The sequence below is a fragment of the Melopsittacus undulatus genome, chromosome 10 (assembly GCF_012275295.1).
Source record: "Melopsittacus undulatus isolate bMelUnd1 chromosome 10, bMelUnd1.mat.Z, whole genome shotgun sequence".
Lineage (NCBI taxonomy): Eukaryota > Metazoa > Chordata > Aves > Psittaciformes > Psittaculidae > Melopsittacus > Melopsittacus undulatus.
The window spans coordinates 31736788-31760831 of NC_047536.1; the positions used below are offsets into that span (position 1 = coordinate 31736788).

Sequence of the window (24044 nt, forward strand, 5' to 3'; positions counted from 1 at the left end):
AGAGCCTTGGACGACATGGTCTAATGTGAGGTGCCCCTGCCCATGGCAGGGGTTTGGAACTGGATGATCTTAAGATCCTTTCTAACCCAAACCATTCTATGGTTCTACGTCCGTACCCCCAAGTATTCTGCAACTTTGCAGAGAAAACACACAAGGTAAGATCTAACAGACTATGTATGTGAAGGTACCAAGCAGTAGCTGTATGCTACGAGAGCAGAGATTTCTTTTTACTAGTTATAAACAATGGCTGAACAATCAGAAGCTTTCAGTAACATTAAATATAGACTCAAGCAAAGCCAAACACAAAGCACTGCTCTTATCTTTAGGAAGGCACTAAAGATAAGCAATCCAAACAACCAAAACAAACAACCAAAAAAGAGATAGCATTCTTCCCAGTGCTGGCAGACAGATCCCAAGGATAGCCCTGGTGCTCTGAAGTGGGAAGCAGCCCTATTGCCTGGATCCTGTCTTGAATAACATACTAGATTCCACCCTGCTTTTCACGGTAGGGTGCCATGAGCTCTCCTTTCAGTGACAACAGTAGCCAAACTCAGGGTTATATTAAGCAGCAGCTATCCTAGACACAGTCAGACATTCTCTAATGATCTCTGAATTCATTGTCTTGTCATTCAGGCATCTCTGGTACACACTAGTAGTTTTCTACACAAAGTGGCAAGATAAGTAGTATATTATGATACTTGTCACTTAAAAAAATAATCTGATATCTTTACAGATACCCATATGCTTTAGCTGTTTAGATGTGCACTGCTTGGTAATGGAGTTGGGCTCTGTTGGGCTAACTCAAATACATTTTCACTTGCAGAACACACAGTCCCAACAGGATACACACAATTACCACAACTCTGCTTGCTATGCTTTCCTTTATACAAGCAAGGGATTCCTGGAGTGCTTTAAAGTCATCAACCATTGGAACTGGCAGAACACTCTCCCGTGACACAGTGCATCTTCCATTGAAGACCTGGGTTTGATCACATCCTGTGCACTTGCACAGAAACACTTTCTGGTAGGAAGAGGGGCACAGTCCAGCAAGGACAGTCAAAGAGCAGCCTGGCTCAGAACAGCAGCACCCAAACCCATCGGGAAGCAGCATCCCTGCAGCAGTAGAGCGCAGGCACCAGCAGATGGCATGCAGAGACCGGGAAGCCGGCTTCCACTGCCAATTTTAAAGTCGGGAATCTTTTGGGCAGTTGTCTGTTGCTGGTATCTTGCTCTGTCTGTATTTATGTAAATAATGGTGTTCTGAGTTGTCTGGAACAGGTTATACTTCTGTGGATTAGCTAGGGATTCTTTTTTTCCTCCAGTATCATTTACTAGAATAATGTCTTCTTTTCTAAGGGAACTTCTATGACACCAGAAGGTTCAAACACACTCCACTAGCATATAAAGATCTAAACTTGTGCTGGAAATTATGTTCTTGTTCCATCATGCTGCTAACACTGAAGTAAGACTTCTGTTTCTCTAGTAAGTTACCTGTTGAACCACCAGCATCAAGTCACTGAAATCCTGTATAATTGGAATGGTTTAAAGGCTGGATTTTCAAAGAGGTATTTTAAGGCACTTGTACAAGTTACATGTCCGATTTCCATCAATTTCACTAGAAGTTAGTTAGAAGATGCAGGATGCTAACTAGATTTTCTCAAATACATACATATGGCTACTAACAAGAAAGTATGGTTGGAAGGGGTTTTAAATTCTGGGGATTTAAATATTCTTTAGTAGAAGCTCAAGTCTGATTTTATTATGTAGATTATAATACTTCAGATGCAAAGATAAATATCAGGAGTCTTTCAAAACACAGAACTATGCTGCTCCTGTAGGCATGGAATAAGTTAAGAACCTTTTTTGTAACCTTCAATAAGTCACATGGACATAAAACTCAAACTGAGAGCAACCTGTTCTGTTGGATTTTGAAACAAAACAGTACAATTACTACTTAGAAGTGATTTTACGTGCAATTAAGATTCAGCATTCCTAGACATCAAAAGCTTCCATTTACAAATCTGTGCTTAAGTAATGACAAACCTTATTTTCCACACTTCTTGTAATATGCCTTAACAAACTGCATACAACAAATGGTGATAACTGGAGCTCAGTTTATAAATGTCAGATGACACAGCAGCAGAGGCACAGCTGTGAGCATCAGATCAAAAGCAGCTGGTTCTTAATTAAACAGACAAAGAGATGAGATTTCCAGGGAACCTGAAGTTATTTGGTTAACCAGTGAGTGATTAATCTGGGATAACTGAATTAGCCAGATTTAGATGAAATACAACCAAGCATTCACAGAGGATGTAAAAATACATTCCATAACTTAAGTGACATTAACAGACTATTAACTTTGCACATGCAGAAGGAAGCAATGCCAACGTTAATGCTGCATGAGATACTTCTGCATGTTCCTTGGAGATGACTTCATTTATATCCACATCTATCTTTGTAAAGTGCCACATACAGCAATTTTAATAATTTTAAGCCATAATTATAAACCTTTAACACAGCAATTCATCAACTTATTTTTTCAGAAGTCTTATTATTAGTAACAAGCATTTTAATAAATTTCAAAACTCAAAATTACTTCAGAAGATGCTCCAGAGAGGCCTGATTGTTCTTTTTGTATTTGTTAATACAAATAACAGTTACTAGTATTGTTCTCTAACGTTTCATATATCAAGCACATGTAAATAATCTCTTCTAGAAATTCAGTATAAACTGAGGTGGATTCTTTTGAAACAAAAGGCCTTTCTACCCTATAAATGCTCTAGCACTAAAAATTGGGAATTCTCAGGGAGTAATAATCAGAATTATTAAACTATTATTATCCTGGTACTTGCTATCTGAAACAGTGAAAAAATCCTCAAATTCCGAAGAGAGCTTTTGTCCCCATAAATGACAAATTTTGAGAAGATTTTGTTCTTTTCAAACACTAGAGAAATCCCGTATTTCTTCCATGCAGAAAGCAACTCTACAGCATTTCATGTTTAGTATCTTGGTTAGAAATACAGCAGGTAGTTTACCAATGTACCCGAACTAACATTAAACTAATCACATATTGAGCACAATGACACTTAGTCTACAGAGACATTTTAGAAGGCCAGATTGAACAGTAGAATATACAAAGGATTCAAAAACATCATTATCAGATGGAATTGGTGAAACTGATCTGCTGTAGAGATACTAAAACTAAGGCAAATGAACAGCTAAAGAAAGGAATTAGGAAAGTTCCTATGACATGAAGCTCCTGCTGTCAAATTAAGCAGCGACTCAATTCTATCACTGCACCCACCTCAGCATTAATTACTCTGCACTCCTATTTAAGGAGGCTGACTACAACAACAACAATCTCTTTCCAAAACTTATGGAAGTCCAAAACCAGCAGAGACTGAGAGAACAGAGTTGGCTTTTCTAACATTCCTCCAATGCAGGAGGAAACAGAGAATGACAACTCGAATTCTATTCCCCATACCACACACAGATGCCTGATCTTGGAGCAAGCAAATCTGAACACAAAATACACTTCTGCTGCTCAAAGCATCCATAACTAGGGAAAAAACACGGAACAGAAAGGTTTTATAGACGCTGACACAGCAAACCAAAAGAACACAATTGCACTGTACCTCTGCCCCTGATCCAGATCCCGGCGAATCTACTTTCCTTTTCTTCCTGGGACCAATGGCAGCTAATGCAGTCAAGTTGGCATCCCTCTGTCTCATCTGTGCTAGCTCTTGTTGCTGCATCTGTGTGTGCCAGAGAAAGTACAGTTAATTATTTTTCTCTCAATTCCCAAGATAAAAGTTCGTGTTAAGGTGCACACTCACCTCCTTGGCCTTCTGTTTCAACCTAAGCTGTTCTGGATCTTCTTGTCGAGATCGAGACTATGTTGATAAAGGATAGACATGGCATGGTTGGAGAAAAAGAAAGAAAAATTAACTGGGTTACAAAAGCAGTTACAGTTTTACAAAGCATACAAAAATTTTACTTAAATTAAAGCAGGAAGTGGAGAACACCTGCCCCTGCCAGAGAGGGCAACAGGGGAAAACGACTTTTAGGAATTCAAAGCAGTTTTGCTTTCCTTAGTTTCAGGTATCTATGTTTGAAAAAGCATCTCTTTTTCCAGCTTTGTTAAAAATAGTAAAGTAATAGCTAAGCATTTACACCTCAAAACCATGACAAGACATGAATTACAGAGATCTGTGAATTGAAACTGCATATGAAAGAAGGAATCAGACCTGTACTTTTTGGGAAAATTCCTCCCCTTGCTGTGTAATTATGCACTAAGAACATATCTTTTTTGCTACACCTACACATCAGACTCCTGTTTGAACAAGCTGCAGCTAACTGACCAACAGACCATTTACATTAGCTACTTCCCATTTCACTTTATTGTCTAACACTATTAACACCTATTTGCCAATTACTATCTTTTTGCTAAGTTGACACTGAATGTAAATTCTCTTAGTTTCTTGCCTTTTCCAAGAAGTTAAACAGGAAACAGGAAGACCTTCAAGACAGTCATCCATCCGTACTCTCACATAAGACTAACTATATTCAAACAAATGCTGACTGTTAAATCCATACATTCTTTAGACCAACTACAAATTAAATTATTTTAATTCAGCACTCAAGTTCCCTCAGAATATTAAGCTTTTCCTCATGATTAACCTATGCCTACCCTCCTCCACTTTATATGCAGCAAACAGGATGATATGAATATGCAAAACAAATTCATGAGGAATTATGTCTCACCCCAGTCTTTTCTCTTCTGAAGTAAATGGATTTACTCTTTAATCTGACTTCACAGGTCACATTTCCTAGACCGCTGAATTGCTTTCCTTCTGAAGTCTACTTAGCACAGGGCTCAAAATCTGGATAGAGCTTTCCAGCTCAGGTCTAACAGGAACCAACTAAAATGAAGATGTTGGGATCACAAACCCAGCAGAACCCTTAGGCTATTTTGTGAATTATTTCTAGAGTGCATCTGTCCAGCTAAGTCACATTCATCCTATATTCATGTCACTGAGTAAAACCTCAAAGTCTAAAGCTTACATTTGTTCTTACATTAACTGCTTCCTATTTATTGTATTTCTGTGAATTTTAAAGAAAAAAAATCTGGATTCCATTTCTGGTCTCCAAAATACCTGTAATGTTTCTATTCTATTTATGAGTACCATCAAGCTATAAAATTCATATTTTCCACAAAGTAAAGTGCAAAAACTAAGGTTTAAGACCTACTTGAATTGGGAACATGTAATAAGACTGGCAAAGAAGCTGTCTCACATGCCTTACCATGAAAAACAGAATAGAGATCTAGCTAAAGAATATACTCATCAAGCTCCATCTTCGAAGATTAGTGTTCCCCTTCACTGCAAGCACTTCAGAATGAAAAGAAACTGCAGCTCTGATGTCAAAACTGACACATTGCAAACACGTGTGAAACGCAAGCACTTGCCTTTGCTGCACGCATTAAAATTTCCCTTTCTTGTTCATCTTTACGCTGCTTTTCTATTTGATCAAGTTGTTCAAAGAACTTGAGCTGTGCCCGAACGTCACTTGCTTGTTCGTATCTTTCATCATCCTGAAAACATGGAAAAGATGTTTCTCGTTACATTTCTTAAAGCTGTTAGCTTGTACTGTGCTGTAGAACTTACTTACACATTTAAAGCTCAAATGCTCACTTTGTCCTCTTAAAGCAAATTGCAAGTGTGTATTTACACCAGTCAAACCAGCTAGGATTCTTAAAAGCATTTTGTTCTAGTCATGAATCATCAGATTTTGACTTCAAAACTAATATCATCACAGCTTTAACTTCCTGACCGTATTTCACAGAGCTGTGTGGTTTCTTTAAACACTGTTCAGGCATTTGAATCTATTAAGAACACCCATCTGTCAGCAGTCTCTTGAGAAATCGAAGCAGCGCTGTTATCTGCCTGATTGTACAATCACTCAGACTCTAAATTTTTGACATAATAAAGGGGGAGGGTACAATTTCTCTGCATTTGCTTTTAAAATATTTTGTACATGCAAGCTGAAGAGTTCTAGTAATCCATGTGTATTAATATCTTAATGTAAGATGAATCAGTCAAGAGAATAAACAACCTAAATTCAGAGAACAAAATACCAGAGCTTGGGCATTACAGCCAACATAATACTCTGCTGAATTTGTGCAATCTTGCTATTTGCTTTGTGCAATCAAATACACTTACCTTATAAGAAATATTCTTTTGTTGAGCAGTCTCTGATAATTTTTCCACGAGGTTTTGTAGTCTTTGCTGAGTAGCATGCGATACGTAGCTAACTACATCAGGATGGATTTCTGTTATGCCATGTTTTTTACCTGTGATCAGGACAGAAGTCAGTTGTAAAAACTTATTTTACAATACAGCTAAACATGTGGCTAACCTCAGTCATGTTCCACTATACTTCTAAACTAGTTCATAAATGTGATTGAAGTGTTTCTGGATTTTATAAACACAAACATTTCTGTTATGCCTTCTCAGTTAAAACAGTGAGAATTTTTAACCAGGTCCAGGAATTCTGATGTCACAGTACCATCATTTTAGAAGGCAATGGTTTCCATTGGCTTGCTATCCCTTAACAATGTTCTAACTTCCATAAGCTGAATGATTGTCCACAAGCATCAGAATACACAAAAGGTAATGACTCCAATCTGCTCAAATCAGTCTCTATAGAAAATGACTTCAGTCAAACCCAAGACTAACGAAAGCTGTTTAATAAAGTTCAAGAGAAATAACATACCTATTTCTAATATCCTTCTTTGTAAAGGTGCTGGGAAAAGGAAGGTTTCATCTTTACAGGACCTTGTTAATGTGCCCACTAGTTCAGAGTTTGTTGCCAGTATCCGAGCACTTTCTTCTGACAGGTTGACTCCAGCCATTGATGCAACATCATTAATGTCATCGTCATCCCTTAAGAAAGAAAAACTCATTATAATCATAACAGTGCTTATCTACACCCACTTCTGCAATACCACAGCTGCATATGATGAATTCCAATAAACCTGAATACTTTATCTCATTTTTGCATTTTATTTGCTTTTATTATATAATAAATAAAGCTAACAAATTTATTCCAGAGAGTGCTAGAAGTATTTTTCTACTTCCTAACTCTTCTCTCAATGTTTCTTATGTAATGTTTGAGCAACTTGAGAATCATGAGACCAGATATATAACTACCACAAAACAGCAATAAACTGCACTCATCACTAAGATAGGCTGTGCATCTGAACAACCGAAGCAGAGCAGGGAGGCTTGAAGGAATGAATTCTACTTGCTTGTCCAGGCAGGAATTGTTTGTGAGGTTTGATATTTATCCTTACTGACAGCTAAATACTATAACCAGCCTGGCACAAGTATGTCCACAGCTGTTGTTAAAGTCTTTATTAAAGTGGCAAACCTGCCTACTGAAAATCCAGATAGTTCTTGAGTGTTCACCCAGCCAAGTCCAGCACCGCTGCACCACAGAGAAAGGTTCCCACTGAGTTCAGTAGGATGCCCAGGAAGCACAAGCACAAATAGGCACAGGGTTCCTCACCTAAAAGAGCCTCCCCCAGGTTCTTTCAGTTTATTCTTCTGAGCAGCAGCTAGTTGTGTTGAAACAGTGGCAATAGCTTTGTTTCCAGGTAATACTGCTGGTTTTACCACAGGTACTGCAAGAAGAAAGACAAGATTTGTACTCCATCAAATTTGTATCAGAATTCAGATTTACAAGCCGGTCACAGTTAGAAATGGCAATAAATCTGATGCAAAGGCTTTATGTCAATAGTTTCTGTCAGCGTTTTTACTCATCTAAAACAGGACCCTCCCACACAACTCTGGTTCCAAAACAATTTGTCTGTAAATGCTGCCTTCACAGATGTGTATCCCCAGCCACTACGGCACTAAGCTCTGAAGATTTCAGCAGCAGTACAACAGTCATCACACAGCTACAGGGCACTTAGGCACTGACATTCATAAACCAGCCTTCAGTGAACAGTATCAAATCTAGCATATACTACTGACTATCTTAACCTCCTACCTGTCTGAAGTTGATTCAGTTGAATTTGAGGAGTAGTGAGCATAATACGACTATGTGGTTGCCGCAGTGCTACCATTGGTGTCTGTGTCAGTGTTACCTGTGGAGGCCTTATCAATGCCCCTGCTTTTTGAGACTGTTGGATAACCTGCAAATAATTAATAAAGAAAAAGAATGGTAAGCAATCTGGGTCATAACTAAGGCTAATAATCAGGTGGTAAGAACAAACCTTAACGATCAGACTTGTGAGTTGTGAGCTTAATGCATCTGTTCATTGATCTAGAAACAGCACGTTTTAAGGTATGGAAAAGTTTATGTAAATTATACCTTACAGGAAAACTAATATTCCACTTTTTGTGATACAAAAAAGAAATAAGTAACCTATAAAAAAGAAAAACTTATAATCACAAAGGTCCAGTTAAAACTTCCTACATGTGGTTTCAGAGGCAAACTGGATCTGCCTGAACAAACCCTAGAACTAAGAGAGATAATAAAGATAATACAGCTGGCTCTACATATGCTGTTTAATACAGAATCAGCATAAGTTGTAGCCCTGTAACCTTGTACTACTGGATCATTAGGTTACTCTCAGGCAGCTGTAACCATACCACTTCTGAATCTGAACTCAGTTACATCACAGTGCTAGTCAGAGCAATTTATGCAAACTTGTCTTCTGACCTCAACTAGTTTTCAGAAACTTACTTTCAAACTACTGTAAAATAATCTACCAACACTGCCTATTTTGCAAGCTCCACCTCTATAAATACGAAATAGTAGCAAAAGAAATACTTGCAGAGTTAAAGGCCAAGCTATTTTGTAAATCTAGCACCACTGAACATTCAGTCGTTATTCCCCCCCTCTGTTCCTAACCTCTTTCTATAATACCTACGTTATAAAGGCAGAAAGAGCAATATAATTACTACGTTTTCTCTCAAGGTAAGCAAAAAAATATGTGTGGATTGAAAAGATTTCTCCTTTTTTGTACAAAATTTCTGGACAGAGCAGCTCAGATGAATGCTGAACGTTCTACATGGAACACGGAGCTACTAAGTAGCAAAAAACACCTAGTAATTTAATAATGTATATTAATTGATACACATTCTAGACACTGCTTTGCTATGAGAAAGGTAAAAAGGTGTTGTACATTATACTGTTCTTATTTGGCTTATATCCAGGCCTGAGAAATTAATTTCTCCTCCTTTGGGCTAATCTGTTGTTAGACTTATGGAATAGGAAATGAAGTGTCCTCCAGAACACTGCTCTCTCATGGATAGGAAGTGATCGAGAGAATCTGCCAATATTTCATGCTAAAATAGGAAATAATATAGTATTTTAATTAAGAATGGATTAGAAATGAATCTTTCTTTTTCCTTGGTTTCTCTGATGAAGTTGAAGATCTCTGATTGATTTAAACCACCCGTTTAAGGCAAAGAAGGCACAAAACCCATGTGCAATAACAAATGATACACGTCAGTTCACATACCAGTGGTGCAGACTGCCCCTGTTTACTGACACCAACTTGTGTAGGCTGAGTTAGGCTGATGACAGGTTGTTGGAGAGTACTTGTTACAGTTGCAGTTGCCTTCCCTGCTGTGCGCTGAACTGAGGAGCTGAGCAGCACCGCTGCGGATGGAATCGTTGCTATCGTTGCCTGCGTTGTTGGCTGCTGCTGTTGGCTTTGTTGGATGAAAGCTGCGGAGTCTGGTGTTAACTGTCTCAAGGCAGGTAAACTCCTCTGAAAAGAGGAAAGGAAAGAATTTGCTTGAGTTTTTAGTCCTAAATTTTTGTCCTCAAGAAGAGTTCAAGGTTGAACTAGCATTCAAGAACTCACAAATATCAACACACATCTAAAGCTATATACCTTAATCATACATTAGTCCAGCAGAGTTATACTCCTACCATACAGTGCTGTTGTACTTCCTCTCATTTTCAGATTGTAAATGTCAAAGTAATGTTTATTCCAAAATGGGTCAAATTACCATAAAATTTATAACAAATGGGATTTATTATTGAGAGGTGACATATTTCCTGTTTATCTTTCAAGCAGATATACAGCACAGGCAAAACAGAATTTGCCCAGAAGGTAGTTTTCTGTATCATTCAATCCCTTGTTTTCTTTCCAGAACTAAAAAGATGATAATAAATCAATTCGCAGGTTTGGTGCTATGGGAAGAAACTGCTTATAAAAGTCATCTCTCAAAAGAGCTATGATGTGACACTATGGTAGAAATTACATTATTGACTGTGCCCATGAGCCATACTAACAAACTCTTGGAACCAAGAGACAAATATTTTTAAGGGAGCAAAAGTCTAACCAGGCACTGTTTAAAACTTCCATTTACACCACTGTGGAATTCCACCTATACTGATAAAAGATGTGTTTGTGTTCACTGCTGCTGATACATAAGCACAAAACTACATAAAGACTAGTAAAGACAAATTACCTTCAGGAAAGGCACAAGGTAAGGTTGAGGTGAAGAATTAAGTTCTCTGTAGAGCCTACTGGTGAAGTCTTCTGCTTCAATTTTTCCATCCTTCAAAGCAGAAAATCCAAATGAATGAACTGTAGAAATAACTTTTACAATATTCAACACACACAAAAAAATAGACTTAATTTATTGTAAATAAGTGGCTTTATTGGTAACTAAAACCAGTGAGGGACAATAGCTTTATGGCAGTAACTAATTTTACTACAAATTTCAACCAGTAAGACCTACAGTCCCATCTTTCCTTTTCTCCTTCCTGTCTTCCAGTCAATTTTAAGAAACATCTTTAGTTGTCACCATTATAGGAATGTCCTATCCATAGATGAAAAGCCAAGTGGAACCTGCAGGAATACTTCAAGTGACCTGCAGTCAGCCAGCAACTGCTGTCTGCACCCCCATCTTTGATGTTCTCCCTTCCAGAGGTACTATAGCTCCTCTATTTCAAGTGGCTAAAGTGTGCCCACCAGGCACAAACTGGCCTTGTCTCCCACAAAAGGGAGATGTTTCTCACAAAACCAAATGTATACCCCTGATGAGAAGACAGACTTCGAATGTTGGTCTTGTTTCACATGATAACCAGAGGTTGTCACATCTGGAACACACAGATCTACCTTGATATAAAGGTTGCTAACAACTAGGCTGATCTATACTAGTACTCATTCTATAAATATTAATTATGTCAAGCTTTTACATTAGCTTCAGATAATACTACTTTTTTTGTACAAGTTTGTGATTTCCTACACTCAGCTACTGCATTATACCATTTACATTACCCACACTACAATTTAAATCACATTCTCACGCACTAATATAAGCAGTAACGTGTCATTTACAAGCTTAAAGGAAAACCCATGCATATATTTTAATTCAGAAGCAGCAAAGTTTCAATTTGATTTCTCTCAGATACTGTTTCTTTCAGCTTTTAAAGAACTTTCCTTACCAGCAGGTTCTGTACCAATTCTTTCACGTTAGCTGCAGTCTCTGAAGACTGTTTTCCAGATGAGGCCAGTTTTATTAACGTGGACAGAAAATTTTTACATTTCTTCACATTTTCCATAGTTTCCTATTACAGGAGGAAAAGGAAACAGTCAGAGAAGGGAAGAGAAACATTTTATAACCCCTGATCTGACTATGTACCCTGAGAAATAAAGTCCTCCTCTAGTTCATAACTGCAGAGTATTATTTATAGGTTTGTGTCCCCCACCACTTCAGACAAAATCAGACTGAAATTATCATTTTGCTTCATATATACATGCATTGTATATTTTTTTAAATCAAAATTTAAGAAAATTAGGATACTTAATCAAGCCAGGAAACACCATGTATTTTATAAATGGCACATGCACATATATATATGTGAATGAACCATGGAAGATCCCAAATGCACTCAGTATCTTACTGTGGCTGCAGTGGAGGTCGCCGTCGTTCCTTGCACAGTTCTCTGAGGAGTTGCAGTTTGTACAGCTGTTGCTGTCCCCAACGTAGTTGTTTGTGCAGTACCACCCAGAACAATCTGAGGCTGCAGAGAATATAGACATAACAATCTTTTACTTGGAACACACCAAACGCTCTTTTCCTGAACCATCAAACAGAAAACTGAGCCACAGGACAGTAGAACACCTTTCACAGCTGCTATAAAAAGAAGTTACTCATCTTGCAGTGGAAAGAAAGAGCCACCAGATGGCACAAAACACTACACAGTGAAACTGAAATCCTGAAAGTTGATTAAGAGCTCCACGATTTTTGGTTACTGAATAAAATAGCAAAGTAATACCATGAACATACCCTCACACTGGTTTCAAACAATTAAAATGGGCACTAAGTTTCTGTAAATGCAATAGCTTTGTTTTAACCTGTTCCCTCACATGCCAAAGGGAGGAATTTGTATAAAGAGCCCAAGAGTCGCAGCAGCTCAGGTCTTACACCAAGATCTTTTCATGAATAATGGGACAAAATGTTTTTCTGCTTTTGTACACAGATCAGTAATTCAAAGCAGAAATAACACTTTAAAGAATCAACACTCCAACCAAGAGCTTTTCCATGCACACAGCTCACTCATGGTTATCACCACAATCTAATCACTAATGACAACCCTACCAGAGGGCCAGTGATACTCAGCAAGCTAAAGCTAAGTCAGAATTTTAACAACTCATTTGTAAACCTGCTCTTTCTATAAAGGTGCACAACAAAAGAGGCTGCAGCGCTGCCAAAGCAAACTTGTGCTGGTATTTTGGGAGGCAGAAAAGGAAGCAAGGATTTGATTTGTCTCATTTATTGAAATCAGGATAAATGAAGTCCATAGTATGCTCATTACAGCACAAAATATGCAGATGGAATGATTTCCTTTTGTCCAGTATAACAGCAGTGCAAATTAAGACAACTCAGGTAAATGAGCTCTTCAATCTAGAAAGATCACTGGCACAGGCAAAGGCTCTCTGAGGGGAAAAGGATTAACTGGATGCACAGCAAAACCTGCATGTTTTAAATTAAAACTCTCTAATCCTGTCTACGCAAAGGATGAAGAAAGCACAATGAAAACACTTAGGTGACAGCAATCATATTGTATCACTGTTGCCTGGAAGCCATGAGGAGAATTTCACCCTTCTACACTGTTTTAAACTTGCACCACTTGTGACTTGTGGCTACCAGTGCACTCTAGTTTGTAACTGTACATTTTGCTGCACAGTTCAGAGGACTACAGAGAATCAGTGTCACTTTCTTGAGGCAGAAAGCATAAAGGTATTTTATTTTAGTAATTTTTGTGATTATAAGAAATAACAGGACACCTTTAAATATGTATGCATAATGGTATAGCATGAAATAAATGGTAGCAATAAAAATGATCGTATATCTAAAAGATACAGTAAATTGAGATCTGGAAGTGTTTTAGAAAGGGTAAGCCTTGTTCCATGCACTTAGCAATTGTATTTCCTGTATTTCTGGCAGTCTCAAGCAGGTTTTCAGCTAATCTTAACAACTGAGGTCTCTCACAGATGCATTACTTCTCTACAAACTCACTTGCACAACTGGAGGACGCTGTAGCGTTGTTGTGGGTTGCACTGTTGTTTGAGCCTGAGACACTTGCTTGATAATGGTAGTTGGTGTCACTTGTCGTGCAATAATCGGCGTTCCTGGAGCCTGGAGAACAGATAAAAAAGCCACACACATTAGTTCCTATATTTAAGTCTAATCTACCTTACCTAGCATTTTGTTTCTGGCTAGTTGCCATTATTACAGATACAAAAGAACACATCTGGACCACTATAAAACTGAGAGAAGGATTTTTAGTCCTGAACTTCATGCAACTGTGATGATCTCAGTGTACATTTACTCATATCCACTATTTTCTTTTATAGTCTTATAAAGAATAATGATTCTTTGGGGAAAAGGGTTGTACACATTAACCATATATGGTCTTGAACAGTCTTTCTATCAAGTGGTTTTAAACTTAATGCAATTCAGCTAGGTAGAAACAGTTTTGATGAATAACAGACAAACTGTAACAGAATTCGGAACAAAATGCAATGCTTACGCCACATTGAAGAGCCTGGATAGCACCAGTTTGACCAATGGTTTCTTCAAATCACTAACATCTTGCCTTCCTTTCTGGTGTATTCTTCACAGGAACAAAAACCTTACCATTCTTAACACTACAAATGACTGCACTGACCTGCACTGTGGATATCTGCACTGGAGGAGCACTGGTAGGTGTAGCAGGACGAGGAGTCATAGTATTTTGAGGCTGAGACTGGGCATGTGCCTGTGCTTGCATCTGTGCCAAGGCTTGTTGAGGGATCATCAGCAACTGCCCGTTCTCGCTACGCACAAGGACCATGCCTGTCAATAAAAGAAACTGGTCAAGAAACACATATCCTTCTCAAATATGAAAACCATCATTTTGCAGCTCTTTTTATACAAGTTGGATATGTATGGAACTGATATAGCATTAAAGGACTACACAGCTAATAACAAGGATTTAGAATAAAAGCAAAATACCCAGCTGCATCATCATATTTTGTACAGAATAGCTTAATTACAGAAATACTCTATCTCACTATGGTGCACACCAGAGCACACAATGAGTCGTATTCACCCCAACCAAAAAATTCCATGTGACTGGAAGTTAAACTTAGCAACCATGTAAAAATCCTACCTGCTCTTTACTAAGTAATTTGGTTTATGAAACACTGCAAATAGAGGAAAGTCTTGCTATTAGGCAAGATGCCCATTAGTCTGTCTTTAAAGGGAGGATATAACCAAACACAGGCTTCACCATAAACAGGAACACAATTGTCTTAAGTTCTAAATTAATTCCCCATAACAAATTTAGTAATGAAAGTGGTTATAAAATCATAATCTCTCTCATGTGCATCTGCAGCAGACTGCATCATGCCATGTTACACCCCAAAAGAAAAATAAAATGGAGAGGGAAACGAGGCAGTCATTCCCTGCTCAGTCACTCAGATCAATACATTTAACCCCACTGGGAAGCTAGAGAGAAGCAGATTTTAACAAGCAGATTTTCAGATGATAGCCTCTCTTTCTTGAAGGCACATGAAGTGTTTTCATCCAGCATGCCTCAGTGAGTCCATGAGAGACTCAGGATCTCATCAGCTCTGAAAAAGCCACTAAGGAAACTAACTGAGCACTCAAAATTAGCCTTTCTGAGCAACAAACTACAGGAGGAAACTTCACCATGGAAAATCAAGAGGCACTACTGGAATCAGAAAGATTTTCTTAAGTGTTATTCAGTGCATAAAAAGCCTCAACAATACCTGGAGATCTGTTCTACGCTGTCTCAGAGCATGACTACAAAAGAATCAAGATTTTGTTTGCTTTCCTTTTCAGATGAAGAGCTGAAACATTTACAGATGATGCCTTCAACAGTCTTCTTGGACTGTTTGAACATTAGCATTAAACTGCAAGAATTCACATACTCCTTTCTACACAAATGAGTTCAAAAGAAAATGAGATTACACTAGTTGATTCATCCCTAATTTATTCCTTACAATCTCTACATTATCTCTCTTTTAATGAGGCAGAGTCACCCAGAGACATTGAAGTAGTTTATGTCACACCCATGACTTTCCATTGGGATTTATTTAGAAGTGTTAAGGTGGGATCATGATGTGCTATGGGCAACAGTTATATCTAGAAACAAATATTCCCAAACTGGTTTTCTGTAGGATAGGAGGAGTGGGGAAAGCTTATTTATAATCCTGCAGACTGGAGAAATAAGTACCCTTAGTTTAGCTGTCAAGTCCAGAAAAAGCCCTTTCCCAAACCATTCCACAAAGGTTTTTTCTCCTGTAACTTATGTAGGGAGAAGCGTTTTCATTAAAACAGCAGAGACATACACCATACATCAACAGTGAATACAGAGCTTGATTCTGTCAGCTGCTCATCAGAACCATCACTACTTTATCAGCCTCACACTATGGAGAGAGGGCTACTGACCAAAAGCAGATAAATTCAATAGTTCAAGGACTAGAAAGTGACCTGCTACTACATCCAGCTCATTCCTGCACAAACAAAACTTGGCATCTTCTTCCAATGTGCAAACATAAAATCTTGGGAAATGAACTCATGTTACCCATCTTTGTCATCCCTCAGAATAATCAGCTGAAGAAGTTAAACACTGAATCAGAAGAAATCTTCAATATCATTATAACTGAAAATATCAGTACAGTGAAAGTCTGACTAGAGAAGCTGGTTTCAAGCCTGTGCCAAATATTAAGGCTTGCTGATTACCATATAGTTCCTAGCAACTGAAAAGGCCCAATGCCACTGTACGTGCCTGTGCTTTCAGAAACCCTTAAACATCACAGAATTATATTGACATCCCATAAGAAACTTTTCCTTAAAGTTCACCATTTTGGGGGTTACTGAGGATATTATAGGGCTAATGTACCATCCCAGTTCTTCAATGAGCTAGAAACAACAGAAGTGATGCTAACTCTAGTTTGGGGTTTGGGGGGGGGGGGTTTGGTTTGGAACTTCTGTCTCAGTGCAAAAGTAACCAAAGTTACCTGAAAGAGCCAACCCAAAGCAGCTTACTTGTGTATGAGAACCTTTATAGCATCAGGCACTGGCACACAGCTCTACACTACTTGTTCAGTATCCAGCTCAATACAAGCATCAGGCTTAAGAACAGGTCCACACTTCATGTCAGAGTCCTGCAACAGCACAAACACCCCTTGGGACACCACTACCATCAGCATGTTGTTTTGCTTGCCAAAACATGAACGGGAACAGGGAAAAAAGAATGGCTATAACCAGAGTGCAGGTTGACTACCCCTGGAGTGCAAGTACAATGCCTGAACAATGAAACATTCTCCCCGAGCTACATGCAAAATTAGAACATGCCTACACATTAACATAGCACAACTGCTGAAACAGACAGTTGAAAAGCATATTAATGTGAGCTTTACAAAACATACCAAGAAAGTTCAATTTTTGGCAGCAGCCAGACAAAACAATCATTTGTAATTCAAACCCTGACTCCCAGCACTAACCTGTGAGATTTGTAACTCTGGGAAGTCTGATCCTTCCCTCAAGTATTAAAGTCATAATAAAGAAGTAATTCTTCCAAAGCTACATTCATATGTGTCCCTATTTAAGTAGCTCTTTTATACTGCCTTCGTATTTGATACAGTGTTATTATCACTGTATACAATTTCAAGTATGCCTTGAAGTTAGGGGCTACCACTGATACAAATTGCTGGGCACATTTAACAGGCTACATACAAACATAAAGAAACAGCACACTAGCCTTGCATAAATCTTAGCCCTGGTATGATGATAGATGTTTTACCTGCTTGAAATTCTACCTTGTTAATATATGGGGGATTTCAGAAAAGGTGTAAAAAAGATCATGAAGTTTGTTGCTGAAATTTCAGTGCAGAAGTTCACCAGCAGACAGTAGTTTTGACTCCACACTTCACACTTCTCCAGCCTTGCTGAGAGGTCTTTAATAAGGGAGATGGAGCTGCTCTCTCAGCTTCTCTCTCCCCAGCCCAACTACAGACTCTTTTCCAACCCAATTAGCTAAAAAAGAAACTCCCTAACCCAAAACTACACCCAAGCTAGCTTTAAGTGGATTTTTAGTGAAGTTCAGAGAGCTCAGTGGAGCTCACTTGATTAAGAATTAAAAAGAAAGTCCCATTTATTTCCCACTTCTAAACAAAGTCAGTGTAGGACTGTAACAGCCCCCTCTCTCCATACATATATTATCCATCCCTCAGTTAATTCATTCACTGCAATGGAAAAAAAGGAGGGACTGACAGCCTTCTGTGTAAAGAAAACCCAAACAATTCTCTTATGATCAAAAACTTGTATTTAAATATTTAAATAGAACATCATAACCTCAAACTCCAATGCAGAAGAGTGCAAATACTATATGAACCAGATCAGACGCGACTACAAGGTACCAGAAAGCAGCTAGAATTGTACCAAGGTATTTCACTTCCCTAATTAAATATGCTGCTGCATTTAAAGGATGAGAAATACCTTTCTGTTTCAAGTTTACCATCCAGTTCTTTGTTCCAGACACTGAAGAATTGCTATTTGAGAACAAACAGCTATTAAGGATCATTGAAAACGTTCAATTAACAAAAGGTGACACTAAAACTTGGCCATTTTAAATCTCTCCCTGCCTTCATTTTCCTAGAAGGTCTGATCTTGTGTACTCTAAAATCAAATTCACTATTAAAAATGTAAATATTCAAACATTCTTTCGAAGTCTCTCATTAAAAAACCTATTAAAATTAAAATTAATTATCATTTTTGTTAGAAGTTAGAGGCTTAAGAGAATCCGGAAAGATTCATATTGTAATTTGAATTAAACTATTCATCACAGCTCCAAATGAAGGATTAACAAAATTGAGTTGGACTGCTCCTCATCCCAAAAAGACTTGTGCAGTCATCTCATGTGTTCATGTTGTGGAGACCTTCCCGGATCTCTCCTGGTTTAGAGTGCTTGGATGGAAAAGTTCATTATTACAAGATGGAGCTGCCTGATGCTACATTGTGTCATCTTTGTCTCTTGATGTTGATATTTCCATTTGCTAAGGGCATTTCCATTTACAAAGTGTTGTGCTTTGGGTGGGGGTTTTTGTTTGTTGGCTGATTGGGGTTTTTTGGTTAATAAAACTTGTAAAATCATGCTCTGGAATAAAAAGTGAAGCGCTCTGGCCATATGACATGTCAGAAAAACAAAAACCAGGCTTTTTCCTAGTGTTTTCCTCTTCCCTTTTTCTTGGCTTAGCAAAGACTAGAGAAAAATAAAATTATCAGAATAATAAAGGAAGAAGAGTAAAATAGTATTTTGTAACCTCTGCAGAGCATTCTGATTATCTTTGTAACTCCTGAGACATACAGCTTTCTTGCTATGGAAACCCAAAGTGCCCTGTTTTGTTACCTGGTTTTGATGGTAAACCAAGATTAATAATATTTCACGGGCTGGACACCCTGATGACAGAGTTAAAGCTTTCCACAGATACAGCAGACTTCTTCAGATTACTGTTCTGAGGAACTACAGAGGCCAGCCACTTGTCACCCCTGACAAGTACGCATAGTAGGAAGCCACTCAAACCAGCAACATATCAACATGTCACCCTCTCTCATAATAATTGCTCCATTTCTCAGGGACTTGATTCATACAATAGGTGATACACACACTGGAAGGCTTCATCTACAGTTAGCAAGGACCAAGGTTTTATGGTACTTCCATCTGAGGACCATAAAAAAGAAACATAGAACCATAGAATAGTTAAGAAGCATAGAATAGTTAAGATCATCCAGTTCCAACCCCCCTGCCATGGGCAGGGACACTTCCCACTAAACCATGGCACCCAAGCCTCTGTCCACCCAGCCTTGAACACCACTAGGGATGGAGCATTCGTAACTTGCCCATGCTTGTCACTGGGCATAGCAGCAAGAATGGAACTCTTGCATCTGTGGAGTACAAAACAGACAGTATCCCACCCAGTCACAAGTGACAACATCTCTCTGATACCTCTGAAGACCAGAAGGCTCAAGCTTACACATTCTGTTCATTACCCACCATGTAACTCAAGGTCTAACCCACAGAAATGAAAAGCTATTACTACAGAACCTAGATTTTTAATAAGTCCTCTTTTTTAGCAGCTGAGACATGACAGAAGACTTAATGAATGTATGACCCTGAAAGCACATGGAGAATCCCTTTTCCAGTCTCCATGGGAAATTTTCTTCTTAAAGTAAAGAAGTAACTGCACTTTATTTCCAGAGAAAAAAGCAGTCAGGGTCAGAAAGAACTGTTTGGCAGCAAAGAATCACCTTCAATACACACTCATGTTCAGAAAGAATGTCCAAACCTGAAAGAATAACTAAAGGATTGATGCTTCAGGTGTAAGAAATCAAAGTCCTTACAAATATCTCTGGAAAAGAGAGTTATTGATCAGAGAATCCACTGACAGCTGATAAATGTTCAAACCCTAACTGGCTTTTCCAGGGAAGTTCACTAAGAGGTTATCTTAATGTCAAAGCTCTTTCTGCCTCAAGCTCTCAAGCATATATTCATTTGGGGCAAGATGCTGCAAATATCTGACATGACAAAAACCCTGACAGCAATCATGGGCTGCTGTGCCATATTAGCAGAAGAAAGCTTTACAATAATATCCCTTCTGTATCATCAGAAGAGATTCTCTTGCCACAAAAAGGAAAGCAAGTGTGTGTAAGGTTATGCAAGTTGATATCATATACACCACAAAAGCCAGATAAAGCAAAAAGGATGAGTCAATGCTCTGTAGATGGGTGGATCAGGCTATAAAGAAATGATGGAATGACAAAACCCTTATAAAAGGACAAAGTTTCTAAGATTTTGCCAATACAAAAAAAAGCTATAGAGACAGCTAGAGAAAAGGATAACTATCTATACAAACCACAGGAAGAAGTCACAGCAGAAATGATGGATATGATAGTGTCCCTTACTGCAGAAAAGGAAATGATAATCTGGTCCAACAATTGCCATTCCTCCTCATCTGATAACTGACCTGCCTGGAAAAGTTCTCACTCTATTGGAAGGAAAGAGAAGAACCTGTCAAAGTACCAGTCCACTGCAGCTCCATGAAAATCTGGGCAATTAAGGGAATCTTGCTTTTAGCAGATTTAGGATCACTTAGGTCAAAGAGCAGCACCTGTAACAAACCAGCAGACATGTAGCAGCTCATGTACATCATGTACATAACTCACATGTTGTACATCATGTACATCAACATGTACCTGTACATCAACTCAGAAACAGTTACAAGTCAACAGGAACAACACAGAACTTTAAATTGTAACAAGGCTGTGGATTATATGTTACTGAAGACATTACTTTGTACCTGATGAAAGATTTGCACCACCAGGTCAGATGCACTAAGTTTGGATGCTTAGAACCTTTGGTGATCTGTGCTGCACAGCAAATCCAGACAAAAAACCCCAAAACATGTTTACTTGAACTTTCTTGTCAAAGTCTTTGACACTGTCAGCGATCCTGGCTCTTGAGCTTCATGAACAAATGTGCTTTGTTTGTGACTTCTATAAAGGTGTCATAGCTCAACAAGGATAACCTTAGCACTTACAGAGAAGCCTACACAGTGTAGGCATCAGCTCCTACACACCAACTAGCTGAAAATGAGCCCATGACTATGCACAACTTCACCTGCTCCAGAAGTGCCTGTCCTGCTGGTGAGGTCAGCCTGTGCAAACATGAGTAGCACATCCGTTCCATGCCAAGTTGCAGGTCTACAGGCCCTAAACCTGGCAGCAGCTGTAGAGCTGTCCAACACCCTGGAGCGACCTGAGGCACTGTGCCAGATTCCCTCACATCTTGTTGCAGACCAATGGACACCCTAAAGCAAGGAACAGAAGTATTTGCAAACAGTGGTACTCAGAGCACACAGTGCACACTATGCCCAACACATCTTACAGGTGCCTGCTGAAAATCCAGCACCTGCTGAGCTTAGGGTGAGCTAAACTTGGCATGAAAAAACATGACTGTCAGGTGTTGCTTCAGAGCATCTCCAGTAAAAACCACTTGGAGACTCTCCAGATAGGCACTACATATTACACCATAGTGAAGACTGGTACAGCACAGAGTTTTAAACAAGAACTTTACAGAGCTGCAAAAGCACATCAGTCCTTGCACTTTCCAACACACATCACTCTGGAATAAAAACAAGTATTACCCAGATACAATGCCTAAAAGCTTTGATACAGCATTAGTTTACTACAGCACTCCCTTTGCCTGTCCTCACTCTCTCCACATGCCTGATCTGCACACACAGATCACAACTAACAGTTATGGAATGTGAAACACTAATTCTTGAACAGCTGGTTTATGATTATTGTGAGCACAGATGAAAGATAAGTCCCCAAAATCATCAAGAATCCTGCCTGCAGTGCACAGCAAATGTATTTTGTACAGACCAAACACCCAACTTCACATTATGAAAACTGCCTTTGTTTTTTTCCTCCTAAGGAGTCCAAGAAACTGAAAGCTTCATTAAGCTTTTGCTTACTCTTACTATGCAATAATTCCATTTCAAACTACAGAACTCAACTATACTGTATAAAAAGTGAAGAAGTGAATCACTGGTAAAGTATTCCTTCACAAGTTTGTTAAGAATATAGTTAAAGGAACAATGTTGTGCTGGAGTGCCAAAAAGCCGCTGTTTTTAACTGATCCCATATGGAAAAAAATCTTACCTGCTCATTGAAAAGGTATGTAAGAAGTGCTCTGGGGAATATGTCATTTTATATGGCAACAATTGATAAACACTTCAACAACAATGTGATCTGAAACCATTCTGGCTTTTCTGGAAAGCTAGATTCCTTGAAAGTGTGTGTTAACATTCCTTGCTAGTCAAGCATACAAAGCCAAAACACTAGCATGCTCCGTCAAACTGGAACCCAGTCACCACACAAAGCTCTCTTTGGTCTGCTGCAGAAAGAACTGAGGAAAACGCTAGCAAGAGCTAAACCTTAGTTATTGATCTCAAAGTGACTCAGATTCAGCTCTACCATTAACGTCAATATACTTACATCAAACAACATAGTTACATCAAGATCAGTTTTGGTTTTGAGAATGGAAGACATAAAATGTCACCGATTCTTTTGATTTATTATTCTAAATAAGAGATTTTAAAACTCAACTAGCCTTCATTTCTGGCAAACAGTTTGTCTGTACTAAGGTGTATCAACATTAGTGCTATTCAAGCACCTGAAGAAACAGGAATGGGAAAGCTATTCTGCATTTACAACAGTCTGTACACAATACCTAATGAGGAGCAATGCATTAAATCCACGTTACCTTCCTTCAAAAAACAACACCCCAAAATAAGAAAGTACATGAAAACCCCCTTAAAAATGCATTTCTTTAACTAGTCCCCACCTTGAATGCCCTACTCTAGGTATATACCCTTTGTAATTTTGGCAGGGACAAAACCTTTTGCTGATGCCATCTTTTCACCTGGAGCTGCAGAGACCAAATGTCACAGTCCCAGTGAGTGACAGGTACCCAAAGCAGCATTAGTGGAAATGTTCCTTTCACATCCTCCTCTGCAGAAACAGACGGTGATTTTAGCACTCTCACTGCTGATTTAGAAGTTTCTCTGCTTTAAGGATACATTGAACACCATAGCTTTGAGTTCAAACACGAACTATCAACATGGACATGATATTGCATGTATTTTGGCTGATAGCAACACTGATTAAATAGCACTGCTTTGCTAGTGAGTCTGAACACAGAAATAAAAGTATTTTCACACCTGTAAGCTTGAATTCAGCAATTCAAGTCTTGTTTTGATTTTTACTAACCATCAAATGCACAATCCTGAGTAATGACTAAGCTTAATGACTGGCTATGACTAACACTTATAAATAATTAGTGCCTTCTCTCCCCTTCCCCCATGAGGCGAGGGAAGGAAAAAAAACCAAATGATACACTGGAAAAAAAGGAAGAATGAAAGGAAATAAGAGGTTGAAGTTCAAGGGATGATCATTTGTCTCTTATTCCACTCCACCCTTAATACTACTGCAAACATGTTCATTAAAAACAGAAAGCTTCTCATGCTTTTTTACAGACTTCTGCACAGTTCAGCCTTCCTACTCCGTATCTCTTCTTCTGACCTCCTCCACTGATCCCGCAGCAAACTCTTTGGTCACTGCCATTGACTTGTTTGCCAGAGGTGCTGCAATTCCAAAGCACTGCTCCTCGGAGTTTGTACTTCTGACTCATGTGAGTACAACTGGTCCCACTCGCCACACCACCACTTATGCTGAACGCACCTGATGCTATTATATCCTGAGAGAGGCACTAAATCCAACCCTCCCTTACAGAAATACTTGATTAATAAACTGAGGAAAGGTGTAAAGACAGCCCAGTGCAGCCTCGCTGCCCCTCAAAGCATTTAAGACAGACCAGAGCACTCACCACACCTCATTGCTTAGGTTTTGTTTATACTCCGATAGCTGGAGCATGCT

The 24044-nt window shown here is 38.7% G+C and overlaps 1 protein-coding gene across 1 annotated transcript in view; it reads right to left on the minus strand.

The window, feature by feature from the left end:
- The window catches only part of TAF4 (TATA-box binding protein associated factor 4), a 36821-nt gene that overhangs the window by 1732 nt on the left and 11045 nt on the right, over nt 1–24044 (minus strand). Inside the window, exons 3-15 of the mRNA XM_005146772.3 lie at nt 14206–14372; nt 13554–13673; nt 11935–12054; nt 11476–11598; nt 10494–10583; nt 9533–9784; nt 8053–8197; nt 7570–7684; nt 6775–6944; nt 6222–6352; nt 5468–5593; nt 3837–3893; nt 3636–3755 (exon numbers count right to left, since the gene is read on the minus strand). Of these exons, the coding sequence (XP_005146829.1) occupies nt 3636–3755; nt 3837–3893; nt 5468–5593; nt 6222–6352; nt 6775–6944; nt 7570–7684; nt 8053–8197; nt 9533–9784; nt 10494–10583; nt 11476–11598; nt 11935–12054; nt 13554–13673; nt 14206–14372 (1736 nt within the window). The remainder of the gene's footprint in view (nt 1–3635; nt 3756–3836; nt 3894–5467; nt 5594–6221; nt 6353–6774; nt 6945–7569; nt 7685–8052; nt 8198–9532; nt 9785–10493; nt 10584–11475; nt 11599–11934; nt 12055–13553; nt 13674–14205; nt 14373–24044) is intronic.